This window comes from Lytechinus pictus, chromosome 10 (assembly GCF_037042905.1).
Source record: "Lytechinus pictus isolate F3 Inbred chromosome 10, Lp3.0, whole genome shotgun sequence".
Taxonomy (NCBI): Eukaryota; Metazoa; Echinodermata; class Echinoidea; order Temnopleuroida; family Toxopneustidae; genus Lytechinus; species Lytechinus pictus.
Window position 1 is genome coordinate 12,151,577 of NC_087254.1, and position 20,501 is coordinate 12,172,077.

The 20,501-nt window shown below is 37.5% G+C and overlaps 1 protein-coding gene across 1 annotated transcript; it reads left to right on the forward strand.

Moving 5' to 3' along the window:
* Positions 1–4,815: 4,815 nt before the first annotated feature.
* LOC129269115 (myocardin-related transcription factor A-like) lies at positions 4,816–13,845 on the forward strand. The gene is made up of 5 exons (XM_054906571.2): positions 4,816–4,887; positions 5,496–5,657; positions 6,038–8,082; positions 8,399–8,507; positions 8,902–13,845. The coding sequence occupies exons 1-5, from the start codon at positions 4,836–4,838 to the stop codon at positions 9,705–9,707; spliced, it is 3,174 nt and encodes a 1,057-aa protein (XP_054762546.2). The 5' UTR covers positions 4,816–4,835; the 3' UTR covers positions 9,708–13,845.
* Positions 13,846–20,501: the final 6,656 nt, after the last annotated feature.

Here is a 20,501-nt window from a genome sequence, read left to right on the forward strand (position 1 = left end):
GAAAGAGAATCTGCCTTTCTCCTTCTACTCTTAGGATTGGATGACATACTTGCTTCAAAGGAGGTAGTCTTCAGGCAGAAACTTGTGGTTTTCGCTAAGAGCATACTACAGATTCTGAACTGGGAGACTTGATTTGCTCATAATGCATTACCACACAGTAGCCTCTTGACAATACCTTGTGAGTCTTGACTGAGGTTGTTATCATTTTCCATGCCATGCAGGGACTGAGACAAGACTAGCATTGACCCAGTTAATGCACCCTGTATCAATGAATGGTGCCTTCTTGAGTTTGAGCAATTACTATCTTTTTATTAGTTACTCAATTTCTGATTTCCATACATCGTATCAGAGCACACCAAACTGTAACAAATGAAAAAATATCCTGATATTGGGAAAAGAACGAAACTAGCATTGCAAATTATATATCCCTCCTTCAGCCATCATGTATTAGCACCTCTCTACCCACCCCCACTGCCCTGAGCGCCGTAATGGCCTACTGTGTGTGCATTAACTGAAGACAGCAGGAACTGAGCAAGCTGCTCTTCTGCACAGGATATCTGTCCTAGTTGGACACCACAAATTAGGTTGAATAAGTCAGGAATGAGCACAGAAAAAAAAGCGCCTGGACTAGTATCTTTAAGGACATCACAAATTGCATTTGCTTCTATAGATACGACTAATAGCATCTTATCACATTAGATAGTTCTGTCATGGTCTATTTCCTACAATTGTTCACAATGTATAGCTGTGTCCATAGATGACACATTCTGAAGATAAATTTGGACCTCCCAGCTTGTCTGTCTCGGCAGCGCCAAAAATTAACTTTACATGCTCAATTTGAAGTCATTCACAATGCCCCGTATTGCTTGCCTTTCTCATTTTCACTCGTTTACCAAGAACACAGTGATTTTTGGTCAAGTGAAAGTTTTTATGAAGGATTTCTTATCAGGCAATTGATGTAGTTTGCTGCATAGAATCATATCTCAATATTTGCCCTTGCATTTCAAGTGTGGGATAAAACTTGACCCTGGGCTATTGTGCTTATTTGAAATCCTTAGAAACCACTGGCTATAGCTGCATAAATACTCTTTAAAGTTAAGATATATATATCAGGATGAGTGGAAAGGAGAGAGGGAAAAGAGCATGATTGATGGATGAGAGGGTAGAGGGAGAAAGAAAAGGAAAAGGAAAGAAAGGAGAAAGGAGGTTGGGTGGGGTATGGGGAGGGTGGTATAGATGGGCATAATCTAGATAGAGACACTGATGATAGTGAATGTGATGGTAAATTTTAGAGAGAAAAGGGGATACCAAAGTGGAATTCGGTAGATGATTGAAAAAAACAGGGGAGGGAAAAAACTCATTCTAGATTTTAGAGAGAAAAAATAAAAATAAAAGGAGTGGAATTTGGAAGACAATTTAAAAAAGGGGGAGAGTTTCATGAAAGAGAAAGGGGAATAGCGAATAGCATAGAAAGAAAAAAAGTTAATGTGAAGGACAAAAGAAAGAGATAAAAAGAAGAGTAAGATTGGGGTCAAGGGATAACAACATTGGATGTGTAGGTTTAAGAGAAAAAGGGGGTTAATCCGTTGCCTATCAGCAGAATGTTCTGACTCTCCTGATTAGTCAATCTATGATCGACCACAACAAGAGATAAGAAAACCATCAGGAATGTTCTAATATCTGCCCGTTTCTCCTGTCTTCTTCAGCCTGTTACTGGAGGCAATGTCAATGCTGGACCACCAGGGGTGGACCGGACCGCATCAATTGCTCCAACATGTCATTCTCCTCCGGATTTTCACCCATTTTCCCATCTTTTCCGCTCATCCCAGTCAGTCAGCCTGATGACTTTTGTCTGTGGCTCTCCGTCCATATTTTGATGGTTTATGCCCAGTGTCTCCATGTTGTTTCATGTGTTTGTGATGTAAAAGAAGAAAGGAAGATTCCTGTCAAATCCCATCCTTGCATCCTCTGACAAGAGATGCAGGAAGTCTTATTCTTGTTGGTGTCAGTCTCAACTATTTTCCTTCAAAAATCTTTTTTTTTTACCCGTCAATTTTTCTGAATGAGAATAAAAACTTTGCCTATAAAGTTGAATCTTCAGAGAACACAGAAATCTGTTTAACTCAAGAGAAATTCAACTTAGAAGAGGTATAACAAAAGTTTTGCATAATCTGGACACATAATCTAGAGCTCGGTGATCGATTGTGGGGTGATATAAGTATATATCGTACAATGTAACTCGATGCAACCAATCGTGGAAATCAGCAACATGTCAATCGCTAAACTTTCTTTCTTACCCTGGTCAAAAAAATTACTTTTGACTTGGGCAATTATTGGACTCATGGAAGGCTTACTTAGAGGACAAAAATACATGGGGCTGGGTGTTAGTAAGCCCCCCAAATTCTCAAATGAGCCCTGGAAACTAACTACAGGAACCCTGGAAATCCCCATTCAACGCAATGTTAAAGGTGAAGTCCACCCCAGAAAATTGCAGATTTAAATCAATAGAGAAAAATCAAACAAGTATAACGCTGAAAATTTCATCAAAATCGGATGTAAAATCAGAAAGTAAGACATTTTTCAGTTTCGCTTATTTTTCACGAAACCTTTATATGCACATCTCAGTGACATGCAAATGAGAGAGTCGATGATGTCCCTCACTATTTCTTTTGTTTTGTATTGTTTGAATTATATAATATATTAATTTTTACAGATTTGACTATAAGGACTAACTTGACTTCACCATAAACTGTTAAAATAATGGTAATTCCACATTTTCAGGGAATAATAAAACTTTGTTTCACAGGACAATGGACGAAATTAGAATTTTTATATTTCATATAATAAAATACAAAAGAAATAGTGAGTGGGTGACATCAGTATGCTCATTTCCATACCGACCAGGATTTGCATATAACAATTTTTTGAAATTAAGCAAAACTTTAAAATGTCAACTTTCTTATTTTACATCCGATTTTGATGAAATTTTCAGTGTTATGCTTGTTGGATTTTTCTCCTTTTATTCAAATCAACTTTTTGTCGGGTGGACTTGTCCTTTAAAGCTTATATAATGTTGCAGATTTTGGCAGTAAGTTGTGAAAAGTAGCCCCAGAATATTACAAAATGACATTTTTTGCCTGCTTACGCAAATTTGCCTGAACATTAGCTTCACCCTGCGGATCATGTTCTTTTGGAAACCTTGTCCTCTATGAAGTGATCCCACTAGCTGGTGCTATAAAGGGGGACACCACACCAATATGTGCCCTAGTTGTAGAAAAACCTTAATACTACGGATTAGATGAATGAGAAAGTGAAAGCCCTTATAGCCCGTTAGTTAACAATATCCACATGCCCGATATCATAACTCGATATGATGTGGATATCATCATGTGGACATCATTATCCGGCAATGATTCCCAAATGGAAGATGAAAGTGATATTGAGGTTGGAGAGTCTTCCAAGGTTTAGTAGAAGCATGGACCTACTGGTCCATAGTAGAAGCAAGTAGAAAGCTGACTGGGAACTTTGAGATCATTACTGTAAAGACCTTTTATTATTTTTTTTTAATTCCTTTTTTATTGTTTCAAATGAGAAACGAGTATGAATCATCGTTTCATCTGTCTTGTGTGACATCAGAGACGAGCCTGTCACTGCATTTTTTTTCTTTAATTGTATAATATGTAAAGATTGTAATTTTGCTTGTGATTGTTAAGCCGATAAAACCATTAATAAGAAAAATAAAAATTTCTAGAAAACTTTAATTTGGCGGTGAACAAGGCAAACAGAAAGCAGTTCTTGCATTGTTGCTGATTGGGAGATCATATGCTGTTAGAGAGTACAATATAAATCAATCTACTAATCTCTCTCCTCGCGTTCATTTCTTCATTTTTCCATCAACTATAACTGTCACAATCACTACTAACATACCTTTATCTCGAAAGCATTCCATACACATGCCACCAGAAATATCCAAGGCGGGGTATATATAAAAAAGAGGTGTATATTGATGTTGGGATGATGTAATTTCCGGAGCTATGACGTCCTCACCTCAGTACATTTGAAAGCATTGCTACACCGTGAGAGCGTTTTAAGCATGCCACCCATACAGGACCCCTGTATGTCTATTTACATAACTGGTGGTGTCAGATAACTGATTTGTTGTGCTTGGCTTCAAGATAATTATGGAAAGAAAAATTGTGGTGAGATAAAAATGATAAAACCTTAAATAATGTGCTAATCTGGATGAGGCATCAAGACCTAAAGACTCTATCTCCTTGTTTCTTTTTCTCTTTGTGTTCTTTCCTCTCCCCCCTTCCACACTCCTTTCCTTCTCTGCCTCTAGATTTGCCCCCCCCCCCCTCTTTTGTCTCCTTTGCCAATCTTCATTACGTCATTGTTTCATCATTAGCATTCTTTCATTTCCTTTGTCTTTCATTCCAAATAACTTTTTATGGCATTTAAGTTATTTTCCATTTCATTTCTTTAATCAGAAATCAAAATGTAGTTATTTCCCTTCGTACCATTGATAACCATTTAGATGTGTAAAAAGATGAATATCTCTCTTTGGGCTTTGTTTGAGATAATCCCTAGATACATTCAAGGAAAATTGTTCATGCATTCAACATGAAACTCCTGCAATGTAAGTCTAACTTTTGAGTAAAGAATTGTATGTGTAAGAATCGTCGGAATGTGATGATTTCATTATTCTCACCTGCTTTTATAATCACAACATGCCAGGTTTTTTTTTCATCAATGATGACTATCAATTATCAACATTATTTCTCATATTTCTTCTCTTTGCCATTGTTCAGGTTGGAGATAGTCTACAGAGGAAGATGAGAATGAGACCAGACAAGGCTCAGCTTGTGCATCAACACATTCTAGAAGGTAGAGTCAAGGATCACATCTTCTTGGGTGTGGTCTGGGAGGTGGAGGTGGTGGTGATGATGATGATGATGATGGTGATGATGGTGGTGGTAGTGGTGGTGATGATGATGGTGGTGGTGGTGGTGGTGGTGGTGGTGGTGGTGGTGGTGATGGTGATGATGGTGATGGTGATGATGATGATGATGATGATGGTGGTGGTGGTGGTGGTGGTGGTGATGGTGATGATGATGATTATGATGATGGTGGTGGGGGTGGTTGTGGTGGTGGTGGTGTCAATGTTGATGATGATGATGATGACGATGGTGGTGGTGGTGGTGATGATGATGATGATGATGTTGGTGGTGGTGGTGGTGATGGTGATGATGATGATGATGGTGGTGGTGGTGGTTGTGGTGGTGTCAATGATGATGGTGAAGATGATGATGATGATGATGATGATGATGATAAGAGCAGGATCATGTAAATAACTTGCAGTAATGCTTAACAGGGCTAGAGACCCCACAAAAGGTTTCATGTTTTTCATGCTAAGGACATGAAAGTACAATGTTAGACTAAAAAAAATCCCTTTTAAAAATATCCAATCACAATCTTTTACTCTTTTCTTGCAGATACCAATATGGAGCCCATGGTTAGTGCCACACATCAGCGACTAAAGAGGGCCAGGATTGAACAGGACCTGGACTGCAAGATCAAGAACAGACCCGGTCCTCTGGAACTCATCGAAGGCAACATCTTGAAAGCAGAACATTTTGTGGAGCAGGCTGTCAAAGGTAATAATAATAGGAATAGTAATAATAACATAGGGTGTTCATTTAGTGCTCATATCCACCTTGTCAGGTGCTCAAGGCACTCTGACTTTACCCCAGCTAAGCTTGTTTACTGATTTCAGTACATTAAAGTTCAGGTATTATTTGCCGGGTTCATAACATTTAGAACCAGGTCAATATTACAATACATTGATTTCATTGGGGCTTGTTATGTATTCATGGGGTCATATCTTGGGCCCCCATGCATCGATTCCCGCCTACCTAAATATGGTATGAAAAATGCTGATTTGGTAAATTTATGACGTTACACTTCGGTACTCTGTATGTTGCAGTCTAAGAATGACATATTTCTAATTATGGATTGCGTATGTTTGTACTTTCAGATGGCAAGGTCAAGTTTCTGAAGACTAATGAGATGGATACGTGTGATGACTCACCTTATAACTTTGATGAGGACAGTCAAGAGGGGGGTAGCGATGAACCCATGTCGCCCCCTCAACTCTACTCCCAGCAGTCTGATAATCCTCCAAGTAGTGTGGGGAGTATACCCTCACCCCCGGACTTTACGTCATACTATGACCATCACATGATTCCTCCTTCAATAACTTCCAGCAGCCCTATTCAAATTAGGATTCCATCGACTACCCCGACGACGATGTCGATGATCACGATAAAGCAGGAACCAGGTGTCACCAGCCCTCCTCCGATTGTCAGCATGCCGAACACAGTCACGTCATCGTCGCCGTCGAGCAGTAAGAGCGGGTCGTCATCGTCCTCGAGCTCAAAGAATTCAAGGAAGAAACAGACGAAGAGGAATAAGCCAAAGGAGATAAAATTCCATGAGTACAAGCCTCCTAACGAACAGGCAAATAAACTAGCGATTCCTCCCAATGCCAGTAACCCTTATAACTTGTTGTTGATGCAGCAGCAACTGCTTCTGCAACTTCAGCTGTTACAACAGCAGCATCACCAGCTTATTCTACCCAACGCTCCGAACATGAGCACAACGACTTCCAGCAAATTGTCATCAAACAGTAATCAGGGGTCTCAATCTCCAAGCAGTACCACGGTGACGAGCTCGTCCTCACCGACACCTCAAGATAACAAGGCTAATGTGGCCAACTGCACAAAGACAAGAATCCTCTCAAACCTTGAGGATATGAAGGTTTCAGAATTAAAGATGGAGTTGAAGAATAGAGGACTTCATGTATCTGGCACAAAGCCCCAGCTTGTAGAGCGGTTACGCCCCTATGCTGATGTGTCTATGTCACCCGTAGCGACTGCAAATTCCTCTAATCAGGATGTCACGTCGTCGTCAATATGTTCAGGAACAAGTGGTACCAAGGTCACAAGCTCAACCGATGCTGGTCAAGAGGTTGCGAGTGAGACTGGCAGCGCAAGGGCATCTATGAGTTCACCGCCAGTGTCGCCTCCTGACTTCAAATCTCCAGTCTCTGTAGCCACTTCTGAGATGTCTGACCCTGCTTCTCCCGGCAGTGCCTTTGATCCAATGTCCCCTTCCACATTCCAGATGGCACCACCTCCATCAGTCACCACCAATCCCGGTTCAGTTGTCTCGGCATCCTCACCCCCCAGTGTTTTCAGCCCCAGCTCAGAAAGCATGCATAAGCAGCAGGTCCAGACTAATGTGCAGATGCTGAACTCTTTCCAGAATCAAACCTTCCAGATGGAGTTGAATGACAGCAACTCTGTCATGGAACAGGTGATGGACATGTCTGCTCAGTTGGCTTACAACGATCCAGCAGTCAGCAGCGATATTCTCCGCAAACAACAACAGAAGATTGAAGAGCTTCAGAGGGCTCTCAGGTTATCACAGCTCCAACTGCGCCAACACCAGACAAACTTGCAGTCACCTATCCTGAGTCCACCTCCTGCTCCACCACCACCACCGGCTCATACTGCAGCCCCTTCTGGAGCGACTGGCGTATCGCCCAAAACGGGTTCTCCGATCAAGCTCGCAAGCATCAATCCGCATCCACCTCCCCCTCCAATAAGCATGCCATCCATCAACAATCCTCCAGCGACGACCATTTCAACGGCCATCAAGCCACCGCCCCCTCCTATAACAGCAGTTCACATCAAGTCCCAATCCCCTCCGAAGCAGTCCTCCCCACCCGTGTTCCAACCTCCAGACTTTGCCACATCCTTGAACCAGCAGCAGAGGACCTTTACCTTCACCACACCCTCACCCAACGGTCAACCCTTCCTCTTCTCAAAGACAACTCAAGAGGTCAAACCAGGGGCGTTGTCTAATGGACTCTTGCCTGGACAGAAGTCATCGTCTTTGCCCAGCAGTCCGACCGATCCAGAGGCAGTTCTGGGTATTTCCAGTGGGGCCAGTCTACCGGCCTACAACAGTCCACCACCTAACTATGAAGAGGCTGTCAGACAAACCAAGGAAAGGAAGGTATGTGTAACACTCCAACCTTTTTACATTATTTATTATTCACTGGGGGTGGGGTGAGGGGAAGTAAAATATCAGCAATCGAAAGATTCTTAATGGATATGTCTTCACTCTTAAACAAAACTTCGAAGAAATCGACATATAGGGATTTTTAATTACTGTAAGACATATTCATGACTATAAACTTGTACTTCAGAATTGATGTACACTGTAATATTACCATGGTTAAACTAACAATGTTTATTTTAGGGTATATATATTGATTATTTTTATTTCTTTCAGTAATATTATTCTCTAAACTTTCCTGTGTCTCTTGTAGGCTCACCTTGGATCCCTCTTGAACCCTATCAACACGGAGACTGGTGAACCAAGGATGACAAAGAGCCAAGACCTAGATGATCTTCTGGAAGTTCTGGTTGATCATGGATGTAAGTACATCAAGATTGGGGAAAAAAAGAAATACATAGCAACTATGTTTATGAATTGGGCCTAATTAAATCTTGTGGTGTTGTATAAACATATGGCAATGTGAATGCAGTATTTTTTATTAATTTAGTACCTGCAATTAAAAAGAAATTAAAAAAAAATTGTTTAGTTTTTAGAATTGGTAAAATCTTTCTATTATTGACTTATTAATTCTCTGTTCAAATATTAAAGGATATATTTTATTCAGTTTATTTATGTACTCAAGTATAAAAAAACTATGTATAGGAATATGGTCCAGTCATGGATACTCTTCATATCTTTATTTATGTTTATCTTACTTTTCTTTTCTCACTGATTCTCCATAACATTATTTATGATCTATATTTCTATCTTCAGATCAAATTCCAGTAACTCCCAAGAACAAGGATGTGATAAACTTGAGTCATACAAGACTCCAGACTCACGTCTCACTCCCAAGTTTCTCCATGGCCACGACATCATCTAGCCCAAGATTCTCACAGGCAGGAGTCCTGAACTCGACATCCACCAGCCAACAAGGAATACCACAGAGTCAGATGCCCCATCCCCCTCCACCACCGCCTCCCCATCCTCAGCAACAGCAGCAACAACAGTCTCAAGAGCAGCAACAACAGCAGCCTCGGCAGCAGGTGAAGCAGCAGCAACAGCACAACCATCCAGTTGCAGCAGCACCCATTGCCATCCCTCATTCTTCTTCCGCTCCTTCCCCATCCCCAATGGAGCTACCGATGGACGTCGACACCGCCGACATGACCCTCAATGCACTGGATGTCGGCACATCCCAGCCGAGTGTAAGCAAGGAGCAGCATCTGATGTCCTCAGCGACAATGGACGACAAAGACAATGCCAACATCCTCTCGTTTGATATACCGAGCATGCAGGTGGACGGGGACCGAGACGGCTCCACGTTCTGGGCATTCGGAGACCACCCGTCGCCCAGTGCCGGGATGCTGTGTCCGCCATCAAGCAGCGATTCAGACATGAACTGGTTGGATGTTATGATGTCATCGTCCGGATCAGGGCTCACCCCTGTCAGCGTGACCCCACCTACGAACATCGGCGCTGAAGGGTCTCTTGGAACACCGCTAGGCAAAGAACCTTTCTCGCTCAACCTTTTTGATTTGAATGACGATGCTTGGGACAATATACACGTCACCGATTGATGACGATGTAAATTATGCTCCAATTTTTTGTACCATCCCAGAGATCTTTACAAGCAAAGCATGTTCCGTTGATCATCATCACGGTACAATTGGAACCATTGGCAAGAGAATGTTCCTGAAGACATCACTGACAGTTACCTATAGTCCAAAGAGGTTGGGAGACATTAGGCGATTTCAAGTTCAGTTTTGGCGTTGGTGTTAGGTAATTTTTATGTAATCACAGCACCAAACATAAAATGAAGTTGGTCCTGAAAAGTCACTATCTAGGTGTAGGGTTTGGAGCTAGGAAACGCAATCCAAATTGTGTTTCTACTACAAACACCGGACTTGAAATCATCCATTGAATCCGTGATGAAAAGTGTATTCTTGTAATCTGATCTCTGGGATCTCAAGTCTATTATGACATTTCCAAAGGTCCTTCATCGCCATGTTGTCCACCTTTTTTACATCCAGTGCAGGAATCACCAAAGTCCCTCACGTTTTAGAGGTAAATTTTGGAAGAGACGCATTGCAAGAACTTCTCCGCGCTGGTTATAAAAGTGTTCCGAATGACAATGCCGAGAGGAAACCTGAAAATTTTTTAACGATTCCATGATTGTCGTATCCTCATTTTGTGTGATGAATATCTGTAAGGTGTCTTGAAACAAATAAATTGCAGTTGCAATACTAGTATGGTGGCGAAATGTACGCCGTTGAATGGAGTTTAGCTTGTTTATTAGGTGCCTGGACATGTCAGTGTCAATTTACCAAGGAAAGTTTGATTGAAGGAAGATTTTGGGAACTGATACAGCTTCCACATGAAGGATTCAAGTATTGACTATGTGGAAGCAGAGCATGAATATTTGAATGTATGATACAATGATTATATTTTTGAAAGATGGTGTCTGCAAAGCGTGGAATTTCCCCTGCTTCGGATGAAGGTTGGGGGGAATAATTAAGTATTCATCACATTGAAAAAGAGACTGATCCTATGATTCCTTTGAAGTTGTATTTGTTTATTGCTGTTCAGTTTGTCTGCTTGGAACTATGCTGCTACGCAACCATAGAACATAAATGTTCTCAAGGTATTGTCAGAATTTTGGCGTCGTCAGAGACCTGGAATTCTCAAATCTTGCTACGTTTTGTGGCCTTGATGTTTGTTTGTGTCTCAAAGTTTCAGATTTTATTTAGTCACATGTAGCTCTGTGCAGTGAGTGGAAGAGTAAAAAATGAAAACATGTGCACCTCAGATTTTTTTAGATAGTATTTATTTTTGTGGATTCATATTTATGTTCATTAATTAACTCATACAAGGATTTATGTATGGAGTGATATGTTTTTATCAATTTGTGTGGCAATATACCTTTTTAGTTTTCTTTTCATTGTCATGATCGAATGATATTGTGTTTTCTTTCTAGTGCTTTGTTTTTCAGTTCAATTTTTGGAGAGTATAAGTTTGAAAACACGATCATTATATTTGTGTATTCAGATTCAGTAAAGCCTGCATAGGCATCCTTGCATTACTGAATTCATGAAGATGAAAAAGACGTTTTTTTACGTTCGGTGCTTGGGATGTGTGCTTTTGAATTATATTTGACATAGCAAGATGTATGTTTTTTGGTCTTTGACTATAAATTAATATTACTCTTTCAAAAAACATGTCAGATATGAGCCATATAATATACTAGGCCTGTAAGAGAAGTCTGAGACTGAACGATCATGGTGATAAAGAGAGGGCGCTCTATAATCAGTATTATGTACAGCCAGAATTAACAAGGATTCACATCCGGGCCATGTTTTATATACTTGTTATCAATATCAAATTACATATGTTGTTGTGAGCTATTGAACTTGTAGCATCTGGAAGAGAATATATATGTATGAATTTATCTTTAGTTGTTGATAACAAGTTTTAAAGACCTGGGGGATGTTTCACCGATATTAAAGTTTGACTTAGAATCGCAATCAAATTCCAGTCGCGTACGGTATAGAATGCATCAGTGCATTGGTCAGATCATGGTAAGGGGATGCGCACTCCTGCGCATTGATCAATGATATATCGCATTCAGTAATATTATGTGTGTGCCAACATTTAAACATGACTTAAGTCACACTTAATCTTTGTGAAGCACCCCCCAGTTAAGCAGTCAGAAGTCCATCTCAACCGTAAAGTATTTTGTTTGGACCAGGATCAAGATTTGGATACAACAAACCTGCTTACACAGAAAGTGAAAATGGTACCTAATTTGGCTTTGAGAATATGTCATTCCTATAGAAGATATGATATGAAATGAAAACTTAAAATTAATTTCTTTAAATATTGTTCCCAGACCTAGCCAGTCGAAAGTGAACAACAAATATTGCATCATAACATCCATAACTAAGCGTGCTCTCTTTAGGGGAAAAAAGTATTCTACAACTCAAGCCAGCTGTATTTGACTTTGATCAATGTTAAATCAGTTTCTGTGGCAAAATTATTTCATTAATTTCTTGACTGCCCGAGACAAAGTTGGGTCATTCTCAAGAAAATGTCACAAGTCCTGAAAATCAGGAATCAACTCAATTTCTGGCCCACAGCTCCACCCCAGCAAAAATTATACATCGTTGTGAGTCAATGGAGCAGTATGTTTACTCGATTAGCCCTACGTCTTGGCAACAGAAGCTAGCTCGGACCTTAGTTGCCTGTGCATTATTTGTTTTATTTCCTGTTTGAATTTGAATCAATCATATTTTGCATAGTGTAATAACAGAATTGGTCCAGAGACAGGGAGAAGCACTCTTCATTGAGAGTTAAGGCTACCGCACATCTTACGACTGGGCCACGATCCCATTTTGGGTTAAAATGTGTTTGGCTCATTTTCTGAAAATGTGAATGAAAAGTATCCTTTTATTTGAGGTTCAAATTAACTGAAAGAATACTAATATAACAATTTTGGATGATTAAAAACCTTTATTTAGGAGTAAAAGCCAAATTATGTTTCAAATCATAACCAATCGTACAATTGCTACGACGTCATTACGACTAGATATTAAATTCGCTTTTATTTCTAATAAGGATGATAGCATAGTCAGAGATTTGAACATAGGTATTCGTGCCGTAACTTAGAACATTAAACACTAAGATATTCGATGTTTCAATTATCAGGTCGCAGGTCAATCGTAAGGTGTGCGGTGGCCTTTAGACATACTGGCTCTGATGCCACTGTCGCACCTACGGAATCGACTCCAGGACGAACAAATTTAATTACGTTATTACCAATGACATATTATTGGTCTGTTTGGAGTCTGTTTCTTTGGTGTGAATGTAGCGTTGTGGCTATGTAGTTGGTAGCATTAAACTGTCTCTTCTTGCAGGCCTAGTAGTTACATGTACTAAAGGCGATCTCCTTTTTTTCTTTCCATTGAACTGTTTTAGACAAAAAGCATTCCACCTCCTCTTAAACAAGTGCGAGGTCACCAACATGTTTTATCAATTTCTTGTGTTCTATTCATCTCTTTTTTTCCTTTTTATTTTCCTTTCTCTCCAAGATGCTTTAATTTGGAATGTAAAAGTTAAATTCAGAACGTACTGGGTTTCTGCCAGAGCTTGAGCGCATTTCAGGTTTGCCTGTGGATTATTTTGTTTTATTTCCAGTTTTGTTGATGAAAATATCAGAAATATTTCTATTTAATTTATCTTCTCTTGAACATTTTTTCCAGTCAAGTAGAATACACTAGATTAATGTAAATAAGAGCGAGTATACAAATTGATTATTGATATTTACTATTGGCCATAATTAATATAATTGTAGAGTAAGAATTTGGGGTTGTTTTGTGTAATATGTTGTTAAGCATTTAACGATGTCCCCCATTATATATTAAAGGTGTATATGTTGTTGATATGAATTGTGTAAAGTAAACAAAAAAAATCTGTATGAATATGTACATAGTATTTCTGTGATATAGCGAGTGTGATTTTTCTAACGACTTATGAAGGCCTACCATAACCTGTAGATAGTTGGGTGTTCAAACGCTATGCAAAACATCACGACGTGAATGGGTTACTAAAGTGAAACAATTTGCAGAGTTGTATTGTGTAATGGTCTTCCACAGTTAATTGGGATATATTTTGATTGTCAATTTTCTTGTGTGATAATGTAACATAAAATGTACAATTTGAGAATTGTGTAGAAAAATTGTCACTTGAATGCACTTTTCATTTGAAACCTAATCAAATTGAATTAAATTTAAATTGCATCTTAGATGTATGGAATTTGCATCTTTTCCATTTCTTGTTTCTCTCTCTTCTCTCTTCTGCTCTCTCTCTCTCCTCTCCCTCTTCCTCTCGTCCGTCCGTTCTCCTCTATACATGTATCTCTTTCTCTTCCTTGTTCTATTAAAATGTTTCTGTACCTGGTAGAACTCCTTCAAGTATCAACATAGAGGGTTGTATAATGTGCTTCGTGTGGTATTAAATGTCAACCTCTCAAAATGTCATCTAGGTTTCACTGGGATATAGAACATTTGGAAATATGACATTACTTTCCATACAGCGTGGCATTTTCTGTTTCTGTTTTCTGTTTGTGGTAACTCCCGTAGGAACTCGGCAGGACAGCGTTTTGCTGGTAAACGCCAAGCTGGTATATAACCAATTACCTAGGAAACATTTTACGTCTAGGTTAATCAGTCATAGTGGCTGACCTAATAGACGACAGATATTATTTTCGGGCCTTTTTATCAAAGTCGAGATAATGGCAGAGTGTGGATTCGAACTCACAACCTTGCGATTATGAGTCCAATTCTCTAACCACTGGACCACACGACCCGCCAAGGCCCCAAATATTCACAAATTACAGTATTTTGAATATTGAACATAAATTACACCCCCCCCCCCCCCCATTTTTCCTTAATTATACATTCTGTTACTCAGTTAATACTCTAATAGGGTATCCTATTTTGGCCCGTAACACAACGCTTAGCAATCATTGTTGAACAATTTTTTACGATTGATTGCATTGATTACAATGTACAATTAATCGTGAAGATCAAGTGTATCATTAATTGCTGACCTTTGTGTTACAGGACCAAGATAGGTGTAAGAAGTGACACAAGTGCTTGTACCATTAATTGTAACTGTAGGTCAGTGGGAGACTATGTACAAAAAGTTACAAATGATTGTAGGTATCAAGCATATCTTTTTATGTTATACCCCCCATCCCAGACCTCAGGTGGTATTATGATAGCCATGGTTTAGTTAAACCTGGGGGGTGTTTCACAAAAATTTAAGTATGACTTAGAGTCACACTTAAATGCCAAGTTGCATGCATTATAAATGGCATGACCGCGTCGGTCAGATCATGCAAAGAGGACGCGCACTACTGCGTATTGATCAATTAGATTTCGCGTTGTATTTCAGATACGTGTCGGCATTCAAGTACGATTTAAGTCTTACTTACATTTTTGTGAAACACCCCCTGGGTCAACTTAGACCACACTTTTATGGAGTGCCAGTTGTCAGCTTATCCATCAATTAAAATCATTATTTTCCTGCCGCAAATTTTTTTTCAAACAATTAATTCAGCTGTGAAATGGTAAGAATAGGAAAATACACGAATATGATGAATTCTAATTAAGTGATTTGTGTATTATAATTGCCATGAATATGGAACAAATGTGATGAAGTCCAGCATTCCATAGAAGTGTGGTTTGAAATTCTAGTTAAAACTGGGATTAAACCTAGGTTTAATTATCAGAATACCACCTCTTCATGGGACATTTTTCACTGGAAGCTATTATTAGGCAAGACAAATTTATTGAGAGTAATTCTATCAAAAGAAAAAGCCGCAACGGTAGATGTAGGATAATTTCTGAGATTCCTCTTTGTCTTTACCTACATTTAGATCCTACTGTATTTCAGTTATCCCCAGTCTGGTAGTAGCTTAACTATTTGAATTGAACTTTCAATTATCATTTTAGTACTAAGAATGACTGTCCTCTTGATATGAGTATTAACTTAGAATTCACAGGGGCATAACTAAGGAGCAAGGGGAACACGCACACCGCCCAGACACCACTTTGGGGGGAGGAAATAAATATGGGAAACGGACATTTGAAAATGAGAAATACCTTGAATGTTTCCAATAATAAACAACTGACCATCAGTATCAGAATTTCAAGGAAGCATGATTTCAGCACCAGCCAGCCCGGCTATTTAATGTTTGTCCCAGACGTTTCTCTAGATATGCTACTGGAGTGCTGAATTATTTAAAAGAATTTCCTGTAGTGTTTTATGTTTCAATTACTATTAGTTAGACTTATAATTACATATATCCCCCACAATAAAAGAGATAAAAACAAAAAAATAAACTAACTCAAAGGAATTATCATGAAACAAATTAGTCTTGTTATAATACATTGGACCTTATCTTGTACTTCTGTTTTTATTTAATTTACATTGAAAATTAGAATCCCTATATGTGATGTGTGTGTATCAGTTTATCCATAGGTCTCTTTATTTTTTGCATCCTCTGTACTTGTATATTATTTCGAAAAAGGTGACAACTCCTATTTCCTCCTGTAAATTGACTTGAATATTAGAATTTATATGATTGGGCTTAAATATGGGATATTTGGCTAAAGATTAATGATGTAAACCATGTACAGACTAATCTCACTTAATGTCACACAGCTGTGGAATAGTCGCTTATACAATAAAATGCTGTATGCAAGTTAAGTTTTTTATCGTATTTGGGATTTGTTATTTTGTTGTTATCTGTTGAGGTTGAAAAGAGAATGGGGATGATGGTAATGATGGTAGTTATTATGATGATGAGGAGGAGGAGGATAATGCTGAGGATGATGTTAGTTTCTTGGTGACGGTGATATGATGATGATGGTGATTATGGTGGTGGTGATGAAGATGATGCTGATGGTGGTGGTGGTGGTGATGATGATGGTGGTGGTGGTGATGATGATGATGATGATGTTTGTGACTGATGATGGTAGTTTCTTGGTGACGATGATATGATGATGGTAGTTTCTTGGTGACGATGATATGATGATGATGGTGATTATGATGGTGGTGATGAAGATGATGATGATGGTGGTGGTGATGATGATGATGGTGTTGGTGGTGATGATGATGATGGTGTTGGTGGTGATGATGATGATGATGACAATGATCAGTTAAATTAAGGCCTATATCATTCAGCTTTAAGGTGATATTTCAGTTCCAATATTGAATGATTTCTGATGTTTTGATATAGTGGTTGCAAAGATAACAAATTTTGAATAATAAAATGATATCGCATTGTAATGCTCGTAGTGAGAAGACTGATTTTGGAGTATATGATAATGATGAATGAAACAATATTTAGAGGCTCATGTGGGTAATGAGAATAAAGCTGAACAGTAAATTTTATAAATTTATGGTCATTAGTTGTTTAAGTTACAAACAATTTATTTATTTATCTATTTATTTATTTATTTCACATATTCAAAAATGATAGCCCGAGTCAACATTTGTTGGTGTTCATCAGGGCCCATCTAATAAACAATAAATCAAAATATTGCATAAATACATCCAGATTTACTAACAAAACATAATACTGTTGAATAATACAAAGCAAAGATACAGAAATGACACTGAATATGGGTAGACACAATTAAATACACTTATAGATGTGTCATTTATTAGGTAGTTTTCAAGCCATCTAAAGTATTGCTCTGGTTTACCGAAGATGATACCCCTGCATCTTACACCTTGGTCACATTTGCTCTACGGCGGCCGTACGGCGAGTCGAAAACAGCCGTTTTAACATTTTTTGTCCAACTATATTATATGTGGTTTGAATCAAAATTAATAAAACGGCTGTTTTCGACTCGCCGTACGGCCGCCGTAGAGCAAATGTGACCAAGGTATTAGTCAGGAAGTGTTTAAACAAAAACGGAGCTCTGAAATATTAGGCCCCTCCAAGGATCACATATCAAATCAAAGTTGATGAATAAAGTGAAATAAATGTGAATAGCGCCCCCATCTAGACCATGCATCATGGCTCCTTGAGCTCCTAATATTTTTTACTTGTTTGTTTTATGTCAATTTCTTACTCATAATTGTATTTTCATAATGCCAACTTTTACGATAAAATTTGTCAAGATACAAAGCATTTTTTTTGCAGGAGTTTCTGCATTTATTGTTAAGTCAAAATAAATTTACAATACATAAACATAATCGTAGCATGACATTAAAGTACATTGTAATGTGACAAATTTATAGCAGTGTGATAACAAAATTTAGACATTATTTTTAAGGATAAGACAAAGTAGTGAAAAACAAATGCAGTGGCAAACTGTATAAGCAAAATAAATGCTTGAGTAATAGCAGCCAAAATTATTAATATTTTTCTATGTAAATTTATATCTGCAAATTATTAAACTAGTGATTCATTTGATGCTTCATTTTGGAGAAGACATTTCGCAAAATAATAAATAATACATGCAGGTTATACAAATTTATGTGGTTGGATCGCCTGATACAAAGTTTAAAAAAAAACAATAAAATCGACAATCATCCAGGAACACTATACTCATATTGATTTATTGATGATGGATAAATGCAAAAGCTTGAAGTTTGAATGTGGGTCAAGTAAAACAAGGACATGAATTATTAAAAGGTAGTCATTTAAGTAGTAAAATTTTATATTGCTTTCTGAAGGGATATATATAAATTGTGATTTAATCATAATTGAGTAATCATGGGCTGTTTCACTAGATAACTCGGTGATTTCGCTTCATGTTTATAGACTTGAAAGACCAAAGACAATCAAATTTGTTTAAAGAGATGCTCCGGGCAAAGAATAATATGATTTAAACAAATAAAAAAAAAATCAGACAAACAGAACACAGAAAATTTGATCAAAATCGGACAAGGAATAACAAATTAAGGGCATTGAAAGGCTTTGCATCATTCCGGTAAAACAGTTAGGCATGTCTTCATGAATATTCAATGAGCAAACTGATGATGTCATATCTCCACTTGTTCTTTTGTATTTCATTATATGAAATTAGGTTTATTCAAATTTTCTACCAGGACCTGAAAATATGGATTGACAGCTCAATTTTCACAAAATATTACTAAACTTATTTGTTATCCGATTCTGATGAAATTTTCAGCATTTTGCTTTGTAAATTTTACTCTATTTATTTAGATGCAAATATTTTCAGCCCGGAGTACCCCTTTAAAGATCACTCACATGTTCTGGCTATGAACTTCATTATTGTATTTTTATATATATATATATATAAAGATAATTTATGAAAAGGGGGCGGGTTATTTTGAAGTAGAAACGTGGATGAGATAATGAAAATTTGAAACCATTCTCATACATGTATATTTCCAATGTTAAATTTCGCGTCTACTTGGTTTTGTGGTATACACTAACACTGGTAGCCCATACAAAATTTCACTATTTCAAATTAGGGAAAAAACGAAGCGGTATAAAATTATCAAATTTTCAGACAATACTTGATAGTCAAGTATTTCAACTTATCCGATGTAACTAACATCTATTATAATTAGGCCTATCATATAGATCCTTAACCACCCCCCCCCCCCCCCAATAAAAAATGAGGCCCACAACGAACTAACGAAATTCACATTTCAATACGTTTATTAATATTATGAATATGAATATTAGTGTTGGTATGCATAAATGGCCTTTAGAAAAGACCTATTAGATTCAGTTCCTGTTCAAGATTTTATTATTCATTGTTCTTTTATTATGTTTAGTATAAGTTTGTCAATTATTCAGGGACATTTTATCTGCTTTTAACCATAAACATTTTGAGTTCATTGTTCAAGACATGGTCAGTATTATGAAAATCTTTATATTTGTGTTATCAGTGTCAGATTCGGACAGCTATATGCGATATAGGGAGAATAATAATAAGATAACAAGTTACATACAAAGGTAGTTTATTTATAAGAGAAATAGCAAGGAGCTCTCAAACCAGAAACATTTCATGAAGAAGATAGACAACGTGGACAAATTAAAGCATGTTGCACCTATATAATGATGATAATGATAACAATAATGATAACGATAATGATTATAATGATAATCCTAATCATAATGCTAATGATATTTGTATGTGGATTTGTATAATTGTATCAAGCACAATTATTAGTTGTAAATTGTCGGCGAAATTCAGCCGTTAGGCTGTTATGGTTTATACCGAGAAAAATAAATAAACGAACAAATAAATAGATAAATAAATAAATGAATGAATGAATGAATAAATAAATAGATAAATAAATAAATAAACAAATAAATAAATAATTAGATAAATAAAACCCATTAAATTGGTCAGGTGCAATTTCTCAAATTAATATTTTATGAAGTTTGAATAAAAGTATGATTCATTATATTAGAATAGTTTTTACGCTTGAGATAAATCTAAGCCTATATATTAGCAAGAAATGAATGAAAATCATATCTTTGGAAAGAAAATGCTCTCGAGATTGACAATTAACGTGGCCTAAATCCTTGATAAGTGCCATATAATGTTTATTACATTAGCATATTAAAACATTATTTCATCGATTTTAGGCCAATATCAGGCGTTTAAGTAATTTAGGAAAAAAAAAACATGATGAGAAAGAAATAATAATGAAAGTCAGGTTTTAAGATGATCGCACATGACTATTGTTTTAGGAACTGTCAACGTTTTCATCTTTATTTTTGTTTTCTGACTTTACAAATTTTCATGACAATTGTGTCATCTCAGTTTATATGCACAAATAACTTTGTCAGAAATTAAAGATTGATGAAACCGGCA